This window comes from Zeugodacus cucurbitae, chromosome 3, assembly GCF_028554725.1.
Source record: "Zeugodacus cucurbitae isolate PBARC_wt_2022May chromosome 3, idZeuCucr1.2, whole genome shotgun sequence".
NCBI lineage: Eukaryota > Metazoa > Arthropoda > Insecta > Diptera > Tephritidae > Zeugodacus > Zeugodacus cucurbitae.
Genome location: NC_071668.1, coordinates 15,447,825 through 15,471,407, shown reverse-complemented (window position 1 = coordinate 15,471,407; position 23,583 = coordinate 15,447,825). Strand labels below are relative to the sequence as shown.

Sequence of the window (23,583 nt, the reverse complement as noted above, 5' to 3'; positions counted from 1 at the left end):
AGCAACGCTTGCAAATCATTGAATTTTATTACCAAAATCAGTGTTCGGTTCGAAATGTGTTTATCGACAAATTTTGTTCAGCGATGAGGCTCATTTCTGGTTGAATGGCTACGTAAATAAGCAAAATTGCCGCATTTGGGGTGAAGAGCAACCAGAAGCCGTTCAAGAACTGCCCATGCATCCCGAAAAATGCACTGTTTGGTGTGGTTTGTACGCTGGTGGAATCATTGGACCGTATTTTTTCAAAGATGCTGTTGGACGCAACGTTACGGTGAATGGCGATCGCTATCGTTCGATGCTAACAAACTTTTTGTTGCCAAAAATGGAAGAACTGAACTTGGTTGACATGTGGTTTCAACAAGATGGCGCTACATGCCACACAGCTCGCGATTCTATGGCCATTTTGAGGGAAAACTTCGGAGAACAATTCATCTCAAGAAATGGACCCGTAAGTTGGCCACCAAGATCATGCGATTTAACGCCTTTAGACTATTTTTTGTGGGGCTACGTCAAGTCTAAAGTCTACAGAAATAAGCCAGCAACTATTCCAGCTTTGGAAGACAACATTTCCGAAGAAATTCGGGCTATTCCGGCCGAAATGCTCGAAAAAGTTGCCCAAAATTGGACTTTCCGAATGGACCACCTAAGACGCAGCCGCGGTCAACATTTAAATGAAATTATCTTCAAAAAGTAAATGTCATGAACCAATCTAACGTTTCAAATAAAGAACCGATGAGATTTTATGCGTTTTTTTTTAAAAAAAAGTTATCAAGCTCTTAAAAAATCACCCGTTACAAGCGATAAGCTTTCCCACATTGAAAATTTTCTAAAAATTCTCGCAAAATTGGGTATATTGTGGTAATTTGTATGTAAGGTGTCGGTTAAGCTTGGTTTCGAATTTTTCGCGTTTTCTCCAAATATTGATTTCTGATGAGTACAATATTGTGTTTCTAAATAGAATGAGTGTGACTCAATTAAAATCTTTATGGAGTAAATTAAAACTTCAGTTGAATCAATTAAAATTTAAATTGACTCTAAAACCTTAATTGACTCAATTAATTAAACGATTTTAAAAGTGTTTAGAATATATTTTTATACTCTCACAACAAAAGTTGCTAGATAGTATTATAGTTTTGTTCACCTAACGGTAGTATGTGTGACCCAGAAATAATTTGTCAGATATGGGGTTTTATATATAAATGATAAGGATGACGAGTGGAAAGTAGCATATTGGATGTAATTGTTTTTTTTTTGTGTAAGTGGGTCGTGGAACCGGCTCTACTAAGTTTTTTGTACATATCTCGTAAACTACTAAATCTATATAAACGAAATTTTCTGCAGTCACTTCCCTTATGTACCTCATTACCCACCATAAAAATAGGTGAAATCGGATCATAACCACGTCCACCCCTCATACAAAGGTTAGGTTGAAAATAACTAAAAGTGTGTTAACTTACTAACGGAAAACATCTGAAACACTATATTTTACAAATTTTTATTCAATTTAATTCGGAGGAAATCGTTTTCTTCTAATAATGTGTCTCTGTACCAAAAATTTTTAAAATCGGGTCATAACTCCCCCCAGCTACCATATACCTTATATTCGGATTATCAAATTTCCGGTGGACTTTATACCTCATAAATCGGTTAATATGTGAGATAATTAAGTAAGATAATTAACCTTGGACTGGACGGTTCAGGAATTACCTCAGCCCTATATATACTATATACATATACTATTTATGATTATATTCGTTATTCTAAATTGCGAGAGCATAAAATGTTTAGTTAGACCCGAACTTAGCTCTTTCTTACTTGTTTTGTTTTTTTATTTAATTCCATCATAATAAATATATGTAAATATAAAAAAACAAATTTTATAATTTTTAACAAATTTATTTAGCGATGTCAATTGATTAAATTTGTATTTTGGACATCCATTATTGGCATACATAAAGTATAATAGTAAAGTTTATTAATTTGAAATTCAATATTTTATTTATATACTCGTACAAGGAATGATTAATATTGCATACTATTTTATGTATGTATGTTTGAAATATTATATTTACTTTAAAGTTTAACGGGTAGTAGGTGTGTAAGATTAATCAAAACTTATTAACTCTGCTGTAGCGGGTTCTTCGGGAGCGGCTGCTGGTGGTTCCGGTTCAGATTGGGGCGGTGGGGGTGCGGCAGCTACAGCTTGTATTTGTGCTTGCTGTTGTTGCACTTGTTGTTGTGGCGGTGGCTGCTGTTGTTGTTGGGGTACTTGTTGTTGTTGCTGCTGTTGTGGAACCTGCTGTGGTTGCTGTTGTGGTAATTGTTGTTGCTGTGGAACTTGTTGCTGCTGTTGTTGTTGTTGCTGTGGTGGTGGTCCTTGTAGATGCTGTCCTTGGTGTGGTGGCATTTGAATTGGTGGATGATTTTGCAAAACATTTTGTTGTTGCAACATCACATGCGTCAACTGCGGAGGATGTTGTTGCTGTTGTTGTTGTGGTGGTCCCAAAGCTGGATTAGTAGGTTGTTGGCCTAAAAAGTGAGGAAGACAAATGCATTAAGCACATTGTAAGTGGCATTGCTTTTCTTTAACGCATCATTGTATACACTTACCTTGCATATTTGGCATATTATCCCCCAGCTGTGGTGCACCCGGCATCATACCCTGCTGCAACATCATGCCTGGATGTTGTTGATTCGGTGCATACATACCAGGTGGTATGGGGCCAGGTGCCATAGGTCCACCGGCTGGATTAATCATACCAGCTGCTGTTGGATTATATTGTGCACCACCACCAGCGGCGCCATTCATTGGTCCCGGTGAATTCGGATTGAACGCATATGGATTGTAGACGTTATTCATTTGATGTGATGGCGAACCTTGTGGACCTGCAACCACACCGGGTGGCATAAAGGGGAACGCTGTCTGTCCCATGAGATATTGTGCCTTCTGTTGCTCCTGCCGCAATTGCATTTCACGTTCTTGCTCTTGTATGCGTTGCAGCGCCAATTGGCGTTGATATTGCAAATATTCTTGCTTCTTCTTACGCATAATCTCCAATTTCTGTGCCATTTGTATTTGCCGTTGACGCTCTTGCTCTTCGGCGATGCGTCGCAACTTCTCTACATGCTCCTGACGCAGTACATCGAGCGCGGCACGTGAATCTTTGATTTGCGCCAATTTATCCTGTAATTGTTCGTACCACATGCGCTTGTCATCCATCTCTTTGATGTAGGAAAGTTGCTGTGAATGCAGCGAAGTTAAGTTCATGAAGAGCGTTTGCACGGAAGAGTCATTTGAAATGCTACGTCCGCGACTGGAATTCGATTTCATACGATTAACAAATATATCCACTTGTGCGCGCATATTCTTAGCGAAATCGTCGATTTGCACCTCATCAGCTGACTATGTGTGGACAATAATGTCAATAATTAGTAAACAGACAACAACAAATGATGACAATATAAACACCTTTGGTTGTATGGGTTCCAATTGTGGTTGCGGTTGTGGCGTCGGCATTGGACTAGGTGCTGAGGGACTAGCCAGGGGTGATTCGTTTACTTTGCGTTGTTCCCAATAAGAGCGATTCAAGTATTTTGCTAGATCTGGATTCGTTTCTTCTTGCTGATATTCTTTGGGTGCTGGCGGTGCCTCGGGACTTGGCGAACGCTGTTGCAGACGGTATGCGGCCAATGACTGAAATGAATTTATACGAAAAACATTATTCTTTGTGCGCTTACTCATAGTTTGCCGTTGTTTATCGCGTTGATAAGATAACGTGTTAACTTACGTGTTGTTGTTGTTGTTTCTTCTTTTCTTCGGCCTCCGATTGACTCAACGCTAAGGCTAATTGCAGCTCTTCTTCTTCCTTTAATTCTGCTTCGCTTTTACGTGGTGGCGTCTATAAACAAATAACATTAATTATCAACGAGCCATTTGTATACGAATTGTTATTAATAAATTTACGAAAATTGCACACTCACACACACCTGCACTTGCTGCGACAGCGAACTATTCACATATTCAGCTGGTAAATCACTTTCGGCTGCAGTACGAACTGCTGGCTTGGCATTCGGACGTTGCAACATTACATAGCAGCCATCACAAACGCGCACCTGCACAAATACGTATAATTTTAATAAACAATTGTAATAAATATATGCTCAGCGTATGCTTACATCTTTTTCAATACCAAATTTCGGTAGTGGACACTGTTTGCTGGAGCATTTACCGCAAAACACTTGGCCACAATTGCGACAATGATGCTTGCGATTGGTGAAATTGAATTCATCACGACAACGATGACACACTTTGCCGTCCGCCCAAATTGGTGCGGTATCGGCGGTGAACATTGCATCTGCCTCTTTTAGCTCTGGAAAAGTGTGTCCCTTCGCCTTTAGTATAGTCATGGTGTCCTGCAAAGAAAATGTATAACTTAGTACTTTACTTATTCATTGGTTGCATAAAATGTTCACATCTTCATCTAGGCTTAACTCCTCCGATTCAGAACTCATTTTTGAAGCACACAAATTATTTAAAATCTCACAAAACAAGTTTTCAAATCTTCTTCACTTAAATAGCGTTAATTAAATTAATTTCTACACGACACTATTCACTTTTCGTGTATCTTCTTTATGCGCACAGAATCATCAGTCATTGCCTTTACGCTTTTCCCACATGTCAGCTCTTCGTTTTTCTGTTCTGCACATATACTAACCTTAATGGCTTGATATTTCTCAGATGAGCGAAATGCATATGCCCAAGTCTGCACCAGTTCCAACATTTTCTGACGCACATTTTCATGCGGAGTCTGCTCGAGAAAGTTACTAAACATTTCACAATTCTCCTTTGTGAAGACTTCATCATGCATTGGTGCGCCGCAATTTTTCACCACACTCTCCAACACCAGTAGCGCATAACAAGCAGAATGTGGATTCGGTGAATTCATTTTTTTCTTGATCGCAAAAAAAGCATTTTTGGGTCTAAATAAAGAGAATAAAGCAATAATAAATTAATAAATCTCTAATGCGCATTTAAATAAAGAAAATGCAACATGCAAACATACGCATATAAGTTTATACATTTGTAGATACAATCTACAAATAAATATTTTCCACTTACGTGACATCCTTTTGATTGATCTCATCACAAATGAGTAAAATAGAAGGCCATTCGGGCTCCAAACGCAGATGGCTTGTCGCATTTTCTGTAATTTGAGGCAATTTTAAATATTTATACGGAAATTGGAATATGAGTGCTCTGCTGTTAGCGACAAAGGTGGTTCGTCGACCCACCCGTGTTGCTTATCGCTAAATTGCACTATTGCTGCTGAGTCATTAGCTTGTGAAATGGAGAATATTTCTTCCGAAAACTTTCTTATTAATATTATGCTTACCAAGATTTTTCTCAAAACTTGATTTAAACATTGTTATTTGTGCGGAATATAAACTTTTTTAAATAAAATAACAAAGCCAATTTTTTATCAGAGAAAACTTTTTTGCACTAATTTTGTCTATTTGACGTTTATAACTGAAATAAAAATGACAGCTGATAAATTGTAATAGAACGAAAAGAGCAGTATAGCTAAAAGAGTTACCGTATCTCGGAAATGAATAAGACAGTAAATGAAATTATTTTAACAAATTTATTTAAATATTTTTAGACAAAAACATTTAACAACAAAGTTACATATTTTTTAAATAACGTGAAATAATACAATTCGATGTAAATTAGCTTTGAGTTAAACTGTGTTGGTTTTAAGTATAAAGTTGCACTGCAAAGCCGTCGATTAGTTAACTTTGTACGCTTCCCGCATAATTTGACATTTTCGAATTAATTGTGGCGTCGTATGCGCTAATTCTAAAATTCACTTGCTCTTTAAAATGTGAAATCAAGTAATTTTTTCGTGATATCGGCTGTGTTTTCTTAATTGTTACGTTGTAGTTTAATTGAATATGTGCATTACTATTAGTTAATTGGAAAATATTTTGTTAAAAGACCAAAACGACGTTTTTACGTTCACACGACAGTGCGGTCACTGCAACCGGAAAGACTCGGATTTCTATCCGGACATAGCAGTATTCCTGCAACTTATACTTAGGTTTTTAGTAATAATTACTGAACGGTTTAGCTCTAGTTTGTATTTTATCTACATAAATCTTCGAAATTTCCCATTCTTGTTGAACGGAGGAGCACACAATTCTGTGAGCCATAGTTATGGTTCGGAATTCAGTTTAAAAGTCAAATCGTGAGTATCAAGTGTTTTGATTAAGTGAAATTATATATCACTAAAGGTCTTTACTTAATTTCAGAAATAATAAATCAATAAAAAGAAGGAAAATGTTGAATCTACATAGTTGTATGTATGAAAATTGAGATTGGAAAAATGCGAAAATGGAATGTTGTAACTGGTAAGAAATTTAGACGCAACTTTTATAATAATCCACCTACGCTTTATACTTGCTACCATTAATTGCATATTTGAGATACATATTTAGATTTTAATTCATATTGGGTGCTTTATGCGAAAACATAAATTTTTCTTAGATTAATTCCAGACGTCGTGCCAATTATCTATAAACATTGATTATATTTAAAAAAAAAATTTTGCTCTAGATATTTTACGTATACAAACCTTTTGAAAAATACCATTCTAAACGAAAATCGCTTTCTTCCAAATCAATCCATTTATTCATTTAACATTTGCGTGCTAATAAAAATATAAAACTAACAACGTTCACATAAGTATTTAACTAGTATTATTTGTGTTTACAACAACTGCAAAAAATTCCTTCATTTGTAAACTTTAGTGCATTTGTTTACTTTCTATGTATAATACATATATTTGTGCACATCAATATTATAAATGTTGCTTATATACACATATATAAATGCATATATTTATACAGTAAGTATGCAGGCACGTACGTCATATCACACAAACTACATTTATTATATAATAATAGATTATACAAATATATTTTAACTTTGCTTACTTAAATTTTACACTTTGTAGATTTACAAATGCGCGTATTTTTGTAGTCACACACGTATAAAATATATTTATTTAACTTTAATTTATGTATATTTAAAATTATAATACTATCACACATAGGTTTTGTTTTTGTTGTTATTTATTTATTTATTTTTTTTTTTTAATTTCATCGTTTGATCGTTATATTTAATATTTAAGTATTCAGTTGGCATTTGTAAATATTGTGCTTGTGCATTATATATAATATTTAATAAATAATTATTGCAAGCCATTTTTTTATTTATTTATTCACAATTATAATTTTTTGTTTTATGCTGCAAAGGCTGAAATTGTTTTAGAATATCGTTTACTTTGTTTAATATTTGCTAATTTTTGGCTGCTTTGACAGTTGGTTATTTTTTTTGCTCACATATTTTGAACTATTTCGTTATTAACTTTTTCTTTTTCTTTTCTTATTTACTTTTACTGCATAGTTCTAACAATACACCATAACTTCTTTCAAAAACAAATATATTTTTGTAAAATATATACATTGTAAGTGTAGTTTATTCTAACAGTATTTTATACTTATAACGTCTACATATTTACATCCTATATCATCATATAGTATACGGATCATATAATATATTATAACAATCATAATATAGTATATTTTACGTTCGAATTTTTCGCTTGAGCATAACATAAGCTAATCCTTTAAAGGTCGACAACTGCACGAACATTATTAATATATTCATGCCGAAATTTCCATTTTCCATACCGAAACTACGTAGCACTGTGCTGGCATTTCTGTAAAAAAGAAATTAATTAAATAAATAACATTTGAGTATTTTATTTTAATATTAATATTTTTTTTAAATTTCGAATTCGAAGTTTAGAAATGAGAATTAATTATATAAAATTTGATTCATATTTTTTTAAATTTCGAAATATATTTTTTTAATTTCGAAATTTGAAATTTGGCAATGGGAATTTAATAGATATCTAACATTTGAGTATTTTTCTTAATTAATTCATTTTTTTTTTTTAATTTCGAAATTCGAAGTTTGGGCATGTTAATTAAATATATAACATTTGAGTATTTTTTTAAATTAATTAAATTTTTTTTTATAATTTCGAAATTTGAAGTTTAGGAATTGTTAAGAAATTGTATAGAAAATTGAAAAAAATCGATGATCAAGAATTATTACAAGAAAATATGGTTTTTAAACATTCTCATCTTCTTCGGGACCGTCCGAGATATTTCCATATTTATATATGAATTTCCATTATTAATAGAGATAATTCCATATTACTACTCACTTAAAATGACAATAGACCACATCTATTGGACATGTAATATTCCCACGATTATTAGAATATATCGCCAACACCATACTCTCCAGTGCATAGCGTATCGGTGATAAGTACGATAATATTCGCATTAAACTCGACATATGTGTTAGGAGTATAAGAAACCCGGAGAATATCAGCATAAAGCAAGTCAGTACAGCGCCAACAAATGTACCGTTCTGTAAAAGAAAGATTTTGAGTGAAAAGTTCGAAGAAAAAATTAAAAAAAAAAACAGTAAATATAGTATTACTAAAGGAAAATGTTTAAAAAATTAATGGGAACTCATTTCCATAAATAATATATCATTGAACTAACATAGTTTCTTCAGCTAATTCCGTATTTGGACTGATATTTGAAGTGTTATACATACATCATCCATACTATATACTTAGAAAGTATTGGAAATATAGATGGGTAATATTTTAAATACTCACAATTGGATTCAATATAGTGCCTAATAACACTCCCAATCCATCGGCGCATATCGTCACCACGACAGCTGTCAACATGAATTTCGCATAACGTTCAATTTCGAACGGTTGATCGGTCATCAGGTAGGCGATGGTGATATAAGTCATAGAGAAGATGATCTGTCGACGAGAGATATTATTAATATTATTACTCCCTCTAATACTAAAAACATTAAACTTACATGGACCGGCGTAGATGTTATCAGGGTCGCCATATAATACGTTCGTAATTTATACCAGTTATTAAATGTTTCCTTTTTGACTATGCTGATTTCTTGCGGAACTAAAATATAAAAAAAAATATTAGTAAAATTAACAACCAACTCAAAGCAATTCTAACAACATACTACTCTACAAATCTCTCCACTTTTTCGCTGTTAAACTATACTCGTATACTCACATCTTAATAGTCCCGGCATCATTGTTGTATACCACAAATATGTGTTGTGTATTGTGAATGAACCTAAATTTGCAATCTGTTTTGTCGCATTTGAACCGGAGTCGCCGTATAGAAAGCCAATCAGTATAGCGCATACTATATGCACAGCCAATTTTAAGTAGGTCACCGTCTGTGGAATGAATGTAAATAGAAAAGTTATCAGTAAATATTCTACTCTTTGATATTTTGCATTTGCATTCCTACTTTGCCTCTTTCTTCTACTCACCCAATCGCGGAAGAATTGCACATGACAACGTCCGATCAACAGCCACAGACGCATCCATTCTGGCGGCGGGTAAACATGTTTAGTGGCAGACATCGGCGGTGTTATCGCGGGTGATAGTTCTTTTACCCCACCCCGTTGAGACTCCATCATTTTGACGATTTGTACACCATTTAAACCGTCCAAGTGCTGTTGCTGCTGTTCCATATCGTAATCATGTCGCCATCGGGGCTGCAGCGCTGCAACGGCTAAGTCAGCGGTGTGATCGCCATAATCACCGTTCACGCACTCCAGCACTAGAGAGATAATTAGAAGAAAGAATATTAATATATTATCAGTTTTTTAGTAATTTGTCTAACATCCTTTTCGCACTTTTCGAGATAAATGATCAATTAAACGCCCTTTGCTCGACTAAAGCACTGATTTAGATCGATTTACCATACAAAATAGAAATCTAAATTTTTTACATCCATTCTTAATCGAATGGAAAATTAAATGCAACTCTGCCAGTTGGCTGAAATCACATTAATACTACTCGAGAGTAGATGTCGCTGCTGGAAATAATGGTCTTGATTATTGAGCAAATAACAATCAGGTGTTGAAACTTACCAACTTCTAAGGAAAAGCAAAAGTAAATATATATAACAGCTGATCGATTAGCCGGCAGTGCGAAAGGCAAAAACTGGTTTCTCAATTAAAATTTTAATTGAACAATTAATTTGGCTGTGCGAAAAGGCTATAAGGACTGATGGTGTTATGAAATTTCGAATCATTCTTGAAGAAGTCTGTCTGATTCTAGAACCTCAATTCCTATATCTATGTTCAAATGCTAGACTTAAAATAACAGTTTGAAATCGTTCTTCGTACTTACGAAAATCAGCAGGATTATGATAAGTCGGACATTCCAAACCGACCGTTCGCAAAAAGTCAATTGTATTATGCGGCGCTCCCTGATAAGTACAGCAACCCTGACTCAGCACATAAATTTGATTAAACAGACTATAAATATGTGACGAAGGTTGATGAATTGTACACACGATTGTGCGACCTTCATTCGCCAAGGTCTGTAATAACTGTATGGTGTCGGAAGATGCCGAGCTATCTAAGCCGCTGTGAAGAAAGTGAAAGTAAATACATAGATACGTACGATAAGTATATAAGTTGCATAAAAAGTCTATGGAACTGCAGTTTAAAATCTATTAGAAAGCCACTTACGTTGTTGGCTCATCCAAAAATAGCACCGCCGGATTATCAATTAACTCTAAAGCGATGGATAAGCGTTTCTTTTGACCGCCAGATAGATTTCCGGTGCGTGTTAATTTGGTTTGTGATAACTTTAAGGTGTCCAATAAATGTTCGATCTGGAAATTGGAAATGAAAATGTAGATATTCTTTGATCTTTGGAACTTTAAAAAAAAAATTTAAAAGTTAGGTTAGTTCTCGACTATAAAATGGTGGAAGTGCCTATCTAAACGACTCTCTCAGTGTCGGTCCGTCAGGTATAGCCTATTACTTTGGGTTTAACTTCAAAAAACATCGAAGTAATGCTCGGGTCCACCTATTTTGTTGCAATTTTTTTTAATACTTACCAGCATTTTCTTCTCCTTGATATTCATCGAATCGTTTGAGATTTTCAATTGAGCCGCCAGCAGCATTGTCTCCTCAACGGTAAAATATGCATGAAAATGATCATCTTGCATTATATAACAGCACAGTTTACGCGATTTAGTTGGTGAGTCGCCAAACTGTATATTACCGCTGACACCTTTCGTACTAGAAATAATAGAAATGAAGGGTAAATTTATAAAGATAAATTTAACAAGCTTTTTATGTAATATAACTTTTACTAGTACGTCTAAAGATTTTCTAGTATTTTTATACCCTGAACAGGGTATATTAAGTTTGTCACGAAGTTTGTAACACCCAGAAGGAAGCGTCGGAGGCCCTATAAAGTATATATATAAATGATCAATATATTGAACTGAGTCGATTTACCCATGTCCGTCCGTCTGTCTGTCTGTATATATACGAACTAGTTCTTCAGTTTTTAAGATATCGTTTTGAAATTTTGCAGATGTTATTTTCTCTTCAAGAAGCTGCTCATTTGTCGGAACTGCTGATATCGGACCACTATATCATATAGCTGTCATACAAACTGAACGATCGGAATCAAGGGCTTGTATGGAAAACTTCCGCATTTTACTATATATCTTCACGAAATTTGGTGTGAGTTATTGTTCATAGAAATAATTTAATTTCCGAAAAAATCGGTTCACTATAGATTGCCATACAAACTGAACAATCGGAATCAAGGGCTTGTTTTTTACTTACTTCTTCTTACGTCTTTAGATTTGCTTAAACACATATGTAGTTACTAAAATAAATGCACCTGTGAAGGGTATATTAGCTTCGGTACAGCCGAAGTTGCCGTTTTTTCTTGTTTTTTTTTAATTCATTTTTTAATATTTTTTATTTAAAAATTATGTATAAAAATTTAAAAATATATCACTTATATCTATCATCAAACTTACGTTAGTCCAGTTAAAATATTCATTAAACTCGATTTGCCTGCCCCCGAGGGTCCCATAATTGCCGTCAGCTGACCAGCGCGAAATGTACCAGAAATTCCTTTCAATATTGTTTTCTTCACTGCAAAAAGTAAACAAAAATGGAAAAATATTAAAAAATAATAATAACAAACAGAAAAAAACAATCAGCACGTGCTAAAGTGCAAAACAAATATTTGCTTTTAAGGTCGTCTCAAATACAAACTTGTTTTTCTATTTTCATTTTCAAATACAACACACGCTAATGCTAATGAGTGTTATTAACTTAAATAGGAGATGCGAAGAAAAAACTGCCGTAAATGCCTATAAACGTCACGATGCTGAAAATATGTTTGTATGCACATATGCCAATCAGTGCATACGTGTTTATCATTTTAATAAATACAATTTTTTTTTTCATTTTTTGCTGTGGACCGTTTTGCATTGCATGTTTGCATACATACATACGTACTTTCATACAACAGATGCTAATTAGTGACTACAAATGAATTCTTATAAAAAAGACATATTCGTACATACGTATGTACTATGTATGTAGAATACTATTTTCTGTGTTAATGTTCTGATCGCAGTGACTAATCGGTTTTAGGTGTTATATATACGAGAGCGATCCGCAAAGTACTTTCTCTCATATCACAATGACACCATAATCACAAGAGAAATGTCGTCCGTCTAAAATGGGTTTTATCGAGCTCCAACGAGGTCTATGACAACAAGCGCAACCGATAAACCACTTTAAAGAAGTGTTTGACTGCAATACGAACGATTTCCTGCTTCCTTTTGAAACCGTCGATGAAACATGCATTCACTAGTTACACGCCAGAGACCAAGGAACTGCCGAAACAGTAGCTTTCACCTGGCGAAAGATTATGACCATTATTTTACAGGTTCTAGGCCGAATTATTGGACTGATTTAACGCCGAATGTTAGAAAAAAAGCTTCAATTGCGAAAATGAAAGTTCTCTTCCGACGTAACAATGTGTCGGCTTACACCTCCATCTTCAGCAGGAACAAGTTGACTTCGAACTGCTGCCTCATCCAGTGTATTAGCCAGATTTGAACTCGTGCGATTTGTTTTTGCTTCCAAACTTGAAAAGATTACTCGGAGACCGAAATTTGTTTCGAATGACCTCGTGAAAACATATTTTTCGAACGGTTTAAAGAAGTTGGAGCATCGCTAAGTCAAGTGGATCGTGCTAAATGTAGGTTATGTTGAGAAATTAAAATCCATTTCTGCTCCAGTGCTCAGTACTTATCGGACCGCACTCGTAGTAGATATACTCGTCTATGGAAAATAAAAGGATTATTTCCCTTATGTTTTACGACTTTTTAAAATTAACTTGAATTCCAGTACAGGTAGTTTAACATACATACATATCTACATATTTAAGTGTTTTCGCAAATGTTTCGAAGTTTATGTGCCGATGGACACGTACCAACTATCGGCATTTAAAACACATGTATTTACGCAAGATGCTTCTAAGAAAGAAATTATAAACATTCTGAGGAATTTAGAAAAACAAAAGGAACAAGTTAAGTTGAAATTATTAGTTGTGTTGTTTTTGCGGAAATACTTTTACAGGTTTAATATGATGATTTGGATTGGATGAAAATACCAAGAGGTGGCGCTGACATCGAAATCTTTCTAAAAAGGTTATCTTTACTCTAATTTAACCTCTCGGTTTCATCATTACCAAACTTGATGTTCAAATCGAAATCAAAGCTCTATTCGGTCTCTAATTGAAGTTAGATACAAAATATGCAAACAAATTTTAAGAAGACAATACTTTATCAGGACTCGTAACTGATGAAGAGAGAAGACACTAGATAACCCTTGAAAGTCAAAATTCAATGAAAACTTGAAGAGGGCATCGGTTGTTTTACACTAATTCCGAAAAGTTATCGAAAAAATGGGACCTTTCATCACAAATAACTCGTAGATGGATAAACTTTCAAGGAAAAGCAATAATGTCACATTATTATCGAACTTGTAGTAGTGATTGGAATTTGTCATGTCCTCCTGTAGTCTACTCTTAGCGACCTTTAACTTGACTTTCTGTTATTTTTATGATTAAGGGTGAAGTGTTTTGCTCTGAAACTTTGAGCCATCCAAAATACAGTGGAAGTTCTCTAACTCGAATCACCATAATCCACAAAAAGTTCGAGTTAGAGAGACTTCGAGCTATAGAATTTTCTTTAAAACATAAAAATTTTCAAAAAGCTTGAAAATATAGATTCATTGAAACATGACTTCTGTAATATCGTTTGTTGCAGTTTGCTATTATTTGGCTCTTGGCGTCTGTATCTCATGCCAATCCAATTATCCAATCCATAAGTTTAATACCATATTTTTTGTTCGCCTCTTTACGATATAGAGGGACTGTTTTAAAATTCTGTCGCAATATTAAAATTTTAAATTTTGTATTATGTCCTGGTCGTAAAGTTCGATTTTTATGAAATTTGACTTCTATTGCCAATTCAAGAGTTCAAGTTATGGAGAACTTCGAGTTTAAGAAGTTTGCGTTTTGGAAGAAAATTTGTATGAAAACGCTATTGCCGATTCAAAAATTCGTCTTATAGAGATCTTCGAGTTATGGAAAATCGAGTTATGGAAGTTCCACTGTCTTACCGTTTGGTATCGAAATTAATAGATTTGTTGACATTCTAGTAGGTGTATGATTTAGTAGGTGTATGAATTTCTATATCGCCCTCCGGAGTATGTCTTCATAGAGAAGGTAACTGAAAGGGTAATGTCCGTTTAAACAAAACCCAAGCTGAGCGTTAAATGTTATATATGATAAATAAAAGCGTATTTGAATTCAAATAATAAAGAAACAATTGCATGATGTCTTTTTCACGAATACTAGACAATTCTTAAATTATTTTTTATCAATTTTGATGAACCATAACTCAATTCACTTTTAATTGATCGTATACCATTTCCACTTTTGTATATTTATGAGCGCTCTATAAGCAATTATCAGAAAATGGTCACACAGATATAGATGTACATACATATGTTTGTATTTCTATGACTGCTTGAGTTTATCACGTTTTTAGCATACTTCCTAAACGTGACTGGGGTTTCAAATGAACCCCATTTTGCATGGCTATTTTAATGAGTATGTGCCTACAAGTATGTACGTATCTACGAACTCGTCTCTATTGTTATTGTTTTAATAGCGTCGTTGACAAATGAACTGACAAAAGGCAAATGACCAGCGTTAACCTACAATCGTTTGCAAAACAATACAAACAAAACAATTACTTAATAACTATAATTAATACAGAAAATAGTATAATAAATTTCGGTTACTCAATTTAAAAATAATTTTGAATAAGTACTTTATTTTTTCCGCATTTTATCAAAGTGTTTAATAACTCATTTCGTGTTTCTAATTCGTTTGAATGGAAGTAATGTTTACAATCTAAAATTGTTTGCCATGGAAATTGCTGAAATTATAGACATATTAAATTATACACACATTATCATATTTATGAAAATTGTAATTTATATTTTCCTAACCTTAAACGGCAATCATTGGGGCATATCGTCATTAAATGCAATCGACTTTTCTGTTATTTCAACAACAAAGTTTTGCACGAAAATGAAATAACTTTAACACGCCTAAAAGCGTAATAAAGTTAGAGGTAATGGTACTTTTTCTAGGTTAGTTCATTTAAGACTAGGTCAAGTTTTTAGACGAGATCTGTTTTTGATCGAGTTTTTGAAACTTTTCACATTCGAAATCTTTTTTACGATAAAAAAAAAATATTTTAAACACTAAGGGCTTTTTCGATGCTACGTTTGAGTTCTGCTCTCTCGTGAGAGACCAATTGAGGCTTTTTGAAGAGGTAAATTATATATAGCTTAGTATATATTATAGATTATATGGTTATCGTTTTAAAAAGTGCTTACTGTTCTAGCTCTATTTGATTAGAACTGTCTACAGTATTTATACCAGGTTTTAGTCGATTCGACAAGCTACAAGATCTAGCGAATTGATAAACACTTAAGTTAGTATAATTGATTACACCGCCACATACAAACAAATTTTGTCAGGAGCTGGGAGTCTTACTATGTGTGCCTTATATTTTTGGGATCGTAGAGAGAAAGGTAGATAGAAAATACGCAAAAAAAAAATTTAAGAAGACAATACTTTATCAGGACTCATTAGCAGACACTAGATAACCTATGAAAGCCAAATTTGAAGACGTCGTCGGTTGATTTATACTATTATAATACCGAATGGGACCTTTCATCATAAATAGCTGTACGACTGATCAACAAGACATCAGGTTTGTCGAACTTGGAGTCCTCAATGAGTCTGGTATGGTTTTACTATGTGTGCTTTATGTTTTGGAAGCCGAATCCGTGCTCCATTTAACCCCAGATCAGGGTTTTGACATAACCCCAAAAATTCAATAGACAACGTTTTTATAACTTCACTGGATTCACTTGAAATTCGATAATCGGAGGGGCTGATTACGAATCCGGTGTCGGTTTTTTTAAATCCAAAATGGCGGATCCAATATGACAGACGCTATTTTGAAATATTTATTAGAATCGCGCAAAACTCGTTACTCGGGCGCTCTCGGGGTCGCTAATTACGAATTTGACGTTACTTTTCAAAAATTCATAATGACGAACCAATATGGTGGACGCATTTTAAAAAATTGCCATATTGCATCCACATTGTGTCTAGCATTCAACTCCGCACGAACCAAGCCCTTTCTTACTAACTAACAATTAAAAATCCGTTAATACAAGTTTAGCTGTAAGATTATGCGATTAAGTTAAAACAAAAAACGAGACATGCAAAGAGCGTGTGAAATTAAAAAAATCGAGTAAATAAATCGTAAAATAACTCACGTTTTACACCTAATACCTTTACTAGAATAATATAAATGTAATCTGTATGAAATCTTGTCGACACTTTAAGTCGGATTTGTTCATATTGCATTGCATAAGACGTATTATTAAAGCAATCTATTAATTACACGCAATGCGGAAAAAGCGGATTAAATTAAATTATATAATTATATAGTTAGATACATAGCTTAAAGCTAATTATTGAAATGAAACGCAAATTCTGAAAAGTTGAAGTATTAAGAGTGATATGTTGTTCTATATGATTTACAAAAGTGCTAAATAAGTGCAAAATAATTAATATGTCATTATTTTATTGTTTGTATACAAAGTATTGTTTTTTTTTTAAATATGTGTTTACATCACTGAAACAATGAATTATTCATACTTTGCATTACTGTATTACTAATTACTCATTGTTTAGAGAATCTCAAGTCTGAGTGGACAGGCATTAATAATTTGCTAATCTTGCTATACTCGTATTGATTGATTATTTATTTATGTTTGAAAATCGAAAGTCTCAGCTAAAGCCGGTCAATTGCGGTTGAACTTATAGTATAAAGCCGGCATTTGCAATACTTATCTGTTGTTCGTTGAGCATTTGCTCATTAATTTTCCACTATTAAAGAATATTTCCTACACAATACGTAACAGTATTATATGATTTATGTAATTATTATTATCCCATTTACAGTTACGGTTCTGACGGCAACAACTGCATATTTATGAGATATCCACGTGGAAGCAATAATAGATGTCTAATTGTTTAATTGTTTAATTGTTTGTTATTATAGAAGTGTTATAACTGTCAAGTATTGTTATTTATATAAACAAATAGTATAAAGTATATTTGATTTATGCCAATTGTTGTTCGATTCACCACTCATTAAAGTTAGCTCAATGTCAAACATATTTTCAGAGAGTGAGATAAAGAAAAATTAAATAGGGCAGTTTTAAGCTCGATCATCCCATCATAGTTGATATTTATAAATTCATCAATTATATAATTTAGAAAACAACTGTAATTAGCGTTGACTTCATAAGATGCTTGACAATTTGTAAAAATTTTGAATACTAAATACATACATATATGCGAGATTCATTCAGTTATAAATCAAAATGATCAGAAGTAGTAATCTATTGATATATTTGTTATATAAAAACGAATTTTATTTTAGACAAATGTCATACGTGGTGTGTTCAAAAAATAACGAGAATTGTAAAATTTAAAAATTCACGGTTTTGGAGAATTCAATTTTCAATTTATTTTTTAATTCTTATTATTATGACCCTGAACGATACAATTATCAACTGTGTTCATTGCTTACTTTGTCTGTTGCAGCCACTAATATTGGAAGAACTTTTGAGAGCTTTGCGATTTTCGTTTGTTAAATGCTCACACTTCGTTGCCTGATCGAGAATTCTTGTCCAAAAGCAATATTGGAACTATCCTCCATATTCGCCAGACATGACTCCTTGTGACTTTTTTGTATTTCCAGAAAATACATATAAGGTTCTCTTAAAGGGCCGTCGTTTTATAAGCTTTTGAGAGAAATCGCTGAAAAAAACTAAAAACTAAAAACAAAACTATCCCAAAAATCGAGTTAAAAAATTGTTTCGACCATTTGAAGAAGTGTTGGCATAAGTGCATAATATCGAATGGGACTATTTATTTTTATTATTTATTTTTAACACACCTCTTATACCATACTTTACTCAGATTGTCTTTTTAATTTTTTATAATTATTAATTTTATATATATATTTTCCCAAAGTTCCTAGGTGGAAAGTAAGGATTCTATTAATTTTAGCACGATGATATTAGTCCTCTTGTTATAGTAGTTTTGGGATTGAATCGAACTAACAACTGGTATAAATTACATACTTTTGCGTATTAAAAAGGAGACAGAACGTCAACTGGTATAACTCACATGGTTCATTATAAAGAAAAGAAGATAAAATAGCAAATGGTGTATATCACTTCAATGCGATATTTATGTCATTATTTTGAACACTTTTATCGGAGTGCGTTTGATAGTCAAGATGGTGAATATCTCTGTTTAAAATTATTATGAAAATACATTCTCAGTAAATTGCCTATTTTTAGAATCTTTAGAATTTATCTTAAATTATATGTATATGTACATATGTATATGACGAATTCTTCAAATATATAAAAAATATTCCATTAAATCTTTATTAATTTTTTCCATTCAAAATGAAAATTTAAAATTTTCCATTCAATGAAAAAACCCACCACATTAATATACAGAATGGGAGACAAAAAACAAGTAAGGAAAGGCTAAGTTCGGGTGCAACCGCACATTTTATACTCTCGCAATTTATTGAATTTGATATTGATTTTTTAAAGATAACACAATTTGATTCATATATTCGGCATAAAGTTCAATAGAATAACGAAAATCATCATATATAGTATATGAGAGCTAAGGTAATTCCTTAACCGATATCACTAATTTTCACCAACAATGGTACAGACACACACTATTAGAAGAAAAAGATTCTTTCTGAATTAAAGTAAAATGTCTGAGAGATTAACCGATATTTTCGGTGAAAATTTATCCTTAGGCACTCACTTCTTTATGTTCGATATCCGGGGATTTGAAAAGATATAGTCCGATTTCGACAATTTTTTCACATGTGATGTATGTATATATCATAAAGTGGATCAGATGGATTTCAAAATTGAGTTATATGGAAAGTAGTCGTGGTTGTGAACCGATTTCGATTATCAGGATGTCAAGAAAGTATTGAATACCGAATTTCGTTGAAGTCGGTCGAGTAGTTTTTGAGATATGGTTTTTGACTCAAGATCTCATCAAGATATCTTAATTTTTTACTCAAGTCATCTGTTGCAGACGGACACACAGACATCAGGATTTCAACTCGTCTCGTCATTCTGGTCATTTTGATATATATATATATATATAACCCTATATCTAATTCGTTTAGTTTTAGGACTAACAAACATCCGTTATGTGTATCTTAGCAACTTTATTGCGAGAGTATAATAATATTATTGTTGATTTCATTCAAAACGTAAATATTGGTATATAAGTATAAATGTTAATTAATATAGAAGTGCTAATAATTACGTATGTGCTTTTATTATTATTCCTTTTTAATAAAAATACATTTACCAGTTTCGGTTCGATAAACGTATTTACAATTGACAAACGCATACATACATATATACCAAAGTATTATATATGTAGATAACACAGCTTAATAACTGCAGCTAACACCTCGAGTAACCAGTTTGAATGCAACGTAAATCTTTTTATCGTAAAATGCGAAATTTAAACACCCAACCAAGCCGGTCTTTTTCATACTCGTACGTATGTATTTATTTTATATATACTTTTTTATGCATACCTTGGCAGTTTGTCAATTGCCAGCGGTCTATTCTTGAACTTAATTTGGCGAACATTGACTTTGCTGGTGTCTAGTAGCCATACGCAAAGCAAAGCTCGTCGTCGTTAATGTGTATACGCAAACATATATGAATATACTCGTACATACCTTTTTGCACTTGAACTTGATAGCTTAGATCCTTGAATTGTATATCGATGGGTTTGACGCGCTCTTTCAGCAGTTTATCGTGTAATGCCAGCGTCATTTTTGTGTTAATATTCGCTGTGTGTACGGGTGTTAATGGAAACTACTACTTTAACTTTGTTGAATTACTTTTTGTATATTTGTTGTATTATATATATTTTTTATTTATATATATAGTATATATATATATATATATATATATATCTTTTTTTTTGTATATGTTTGATCACAGTTGTTGAGAATTTCACTGAAATTATTTTGCACTTCTAATTGAATTCAATTGTCACTTAATTGCCTTGATTATTTCTTAATCACTTTACACTTTCTGCACTTTATATACCTTTATTTTGTATATGCGTATGTATATTATTTCATACAAGTACATATTTACACACTTCAATATTAATTTATTTTATTTTATTTTTTATTTTATTTATTTTTGTATTTTACTTGCAGATTCTGGCGACACTGTCAGCAACATTTTATACGACTTTGCATAGCGACAGCTAGGTAACAGTAAAAATCGACGGTGTCGGCGAAAAATGCTGGCATACAACTTTGCTACAACTGTAATGAAATTACAAAAACAAAAAACAAAAGGGTAAGTCCAAATGTAAAACTTTATTAACCTTAAGTCATTCATAAACATACAAGTATACACCCCATTCAAAAACAACAAAACCAAGCAGCGAAATGCATAAATTATTTTCACGTTTCCGAAAAGATTCTAAAGGTGATCGTGTTTCACTAAAGTTTCAATTATTTTGCGTAATTAACCTACATTTGTAAATGTGTGGCTTTGATGCGACTTGTTCAGGCCTCAGTTCAGCGATTTCGCTTTTCAAAACTCATTTTATTTTCTACAAGATTTAACAAAATCAGTTGTTGCCTTTTTACACTTTTAGTATATCATTACAAAGGCAATCACTCAAATTCCGTACAAATGTCAAGAAGACAGTTAAAATATAAATGCATGTTTATTTGTTTCAAACATGCAGTTGCTCAAGGAAGTCAAGTGACACTGTGACACTGTGACACTCGTCAAATTCAAAATAAAACAACTCCAACCGCAATGTTTTTGAAAAGCCTTAATTAACTATATGACATTCCACAATATTATGGGTTTTGATAATTACGGATATTGTGAGCCAGAGAGCTTTTACATGCACACTTTCAAACATGAATATGCATCTAGGCAGGTGTATGGGAACCTTGTTTAAAAAAAAACAATACTTCTCATTTGAAATTGTTATACGTAGTGTGTTATACGTTCAAAAAATAACGGGAATTCTAATATTTCAAATTTCACAGGTTAGAGAGTCCGATCGTATTTTTTTTAATATATGTATGCGATGCGATAAAATTTTCAGCTATATTTATTGCTTTGTCTGTAGCAGGTGGTAAAATTAGACTCACAATTCGTTGCTTCTTCGCAAATCCTTAGCCAAAAACAATACTGTAACAAGATCCCAACCTCCGTATCGGCAGACATGGCTTGAAAAATTACCCTTAGGCACTGAGTTCTTCATCGTCGATATACGGGCCCTTGAAAAGTTATAGTCCGATTTTGACACTTTTTCGACAAGATGACCACAGATGATAAACAGTATTTGTAAAAAGTTTTATTCATCGGTTTCTTGTAATATAAAGGGTGCCAAGAAAGTATTATGTACCGAATTTCATTAAAATCGGTCGAGTAGTTCTCTGCCAGTTTTCCTGTAAAATTTAGTGTTTCTAACTTTTCCCGTTCCTAGTGCGATCCTTTATACAAAATTTTTAAAGCTTAATTTTCGCCGTAGTTATGACACTTTATAGATTTTCGGGTTTCACCATTTTGTGGGCGTGGTCCGATTTTGCCCATTTCAATACCAACCCTCCTACGGTTCCAAGGATATATTTCGTCAAGATAGCTTAATTTTTACTCAAGTTATCCGTTGCACGGACGGATGGACATACATCCGGATTTCAACTCGTCTCGACATCCTGATCATTTCGATATATATAGTTAGAAGTTAGTTATAGAATTCTTCAATTTATAATTCTCCTCTTTGTATTAATTTCCTACCGGGATTTCATATAGATATAAAAACTGATATATTTCCATTTACTAGTCATCTGACAATCACTAGATTTTACAACACTTCGTGATTATAACACACGGCTCTAAAGTGTACATAAATATTTACAAAGAGCTGTACTATTATAAAAAAAATGTACTATTACTCTTCTGATCACTATTTAATAGATCAATAATAATATAATATTTGTTTATACATTGCAAATAAATAATTAATTTTTATGACCTACACTTATAACACTGACAACGATGTGTCGAGTAACGGATAATTTAAAATTGTAATTCCTTGAGCTGTTACTAATGATATGGCTATTACGTTAGGTTAGTTAGCACGTGTAATATTGCATATCAAAGTTCATGCTATTTAAATCATTTGCGAATTTTCCACAATGCTATTAGAAAATAAATTGAAAGTATAATATTTATCTTCACGGTTCTTTATATAATTGTAAAATAGACGTCATAATAGAGTGCTGTAATATAAAACGATCGGAGAGATTATTAAGAACAATATCGAAAGAAGCAAGACTGGTATCTTCGACTAGTATCTTACTTTTTGAATATAATAATTTTTGTTGCTAAGGGATTATATATGTAGTTTTGTTCACATAACGGTTGTTTGTAAGTCAAAAACTAAAGGAGTTAAATATAGTGTTGTATATATCAATATGATCAGGATGACGAGACGAGTTGAAATCCGCATGTCTGTCTGTTCGTCCGTCTGTCAGTGTAACGGATAACTTGAGTCAAATTTAAGATATCTTGACGAAACTTGATACACATATTCATTTGGACTCTAGAAGGGTTGGGCGAATTCGGGCCATTAATACGGATAAAAAATCGGTTCACAACCACGCCTACTTCCCATATAACTCAATTTTGAATTCCATATGATATAACATTAGGAACCAATGAAGATAGTGGAATAAAACTTTACACAAATACTCTATTTGATCTGAGGTGTTACTTGTGGAAAAATTGTCAAGATCGGACTATAACTTTTCAATGCCGCGGATGTATGGTCATATGTGAGA

General features: G+C 33.0%; 2 protein-coding genes across 9 annotated transcripts in view; both read right to left on the bottom strand.

Annotated features, from left to right (window-relative positions):
* Window positions 1–1,875: 1,875 nt before the first annotated feature.
* LOC105218360 (hepatocyte growth factor-regulated tyrosine kinase substrate) lies at window positions 1,876–5,549 on the bottom strand. Of its 4 annotated transcripts, none has more exons than XM_029044234.2 (9): window positions 5,394–5,549; window positions 5,120–5,204; window positions 4,716–4,980; window positions 4,177–4,413; window positions 3,982–4,113; window positions 3,789–3,899; window positions 3,470–3,694; window positions 2,611–3,403; window positions 1,876–2,529 (listed from the first exon to the last, which is right to left on the bottom strand). In XM_029044234.2, exons 1-9 carry the CDS (start codon window positions 5,422–5,424, stop codon window positions 2,105–2,107), a joined length of 2,304 nt encoding a protein of 767 aa, XP_028900067.1. In that variant the 5' UTR covers window positions 5,425–5,549; the 3' UTR covers window positions 1,876–2,104. The 4 variants fall into 4 exon arrangements, with proteins under 4 accessions (XP_028900067.1, XP_028900068.1, XP_054083103.1 ...); XM_029044235.2 differs by having other exon boundaries at window positions 3,988–4,113; XM_054227128.1 differs by lacking the exons at window positions 4,716–4,980; window positions 5,120–5,204; window positions 5,394–5,549 and adding an exon at window positions 4,474–4,613 and having other exon boundaries at window positions 3,988–4,113.
* Window positions 5,550–7,414: 1,865 nt separating this feature from the next.
* Window positions 7,415–23,583, bottom strand: part of Abcg1_5 (ATP-binding cassette sub-family G member 1) — a 38,710-nt gene continuing 22,541 nt past the window's right edge. For all 5 annotated transcript variants that reach the window (XM_011193899.3, XM_054226832.1, XM_029044232.2 and 2 more), the window contains exons 2-12: window positions 20,437–21,039; window positions 11,989–12,106; window positions 11,047–11,230; window positions 10,673–10,818; window positions 10,329–10,567; window positions 9,461–9,753; window positions 9,196–9,364; window positions 8,978–9,078; window positions 8,760–8,915; window positions 8,295–8,503; window positions 7,415–7,781 (exon numbers count right to left, since the gene is read on the bottom strand). In XM_011193899.3, coding sequence (XP_011192201.1) covers window positions 7,646–7,781; window positions 8,295–8,503; window positions 8,760–8,915; window positions 8,978–9,078; window positions 9,196–9,364; window positions 9,461–9,753; window positions 10,329–10,567; window positions 10,673–10,818; window positions 11,047–11,230; window positions 11,989–12,106; window positions 20,437–20,533 — 1,848 coding nt within the window. In that variant the 5' untranslated portion in view covers window positions 20,534–21,039 and the 3' untranslated portion in view covers window positions 7,415–7,645. The remainder of the gene's footprint in view (window positions 7,782–8,294; window positions 8,504–8,759; window positions 8,916–8,977; window positions 9,079–9,195; window positions 9,365–9,460; window positions 9,754–10,328; window positions 10,568–10,672; window positions 10,819–11,046; window positions 11,231–11,988; window positions 12,107–20,436; window positions 21,040–23,583) is intronic.

Bases quoted from the DNA above. Each gene is read 5' to 3' on its own strand.
- LOC105218360 (XM_029044234.2), bottom strand. From the start codon at position 5,424: ATGTTTAAATCAAGTTTTGAGAAAAATCTTG. The intron at 4,981-5,119 runs GTAAGTGGAAAA...CTCTTTATTTAG, and splicing joins ATCAATCAAAAGGATGTCAC to ACCCAAAAATGCTTTTTTTG. The intron at 4,114-4,176 runs GTAAGCATACGC...GTATTTGTGCAG, and splicing joins AATTTGGTATTGAAAAAGAT to GTGCGCGTTTGTGATGGCTG.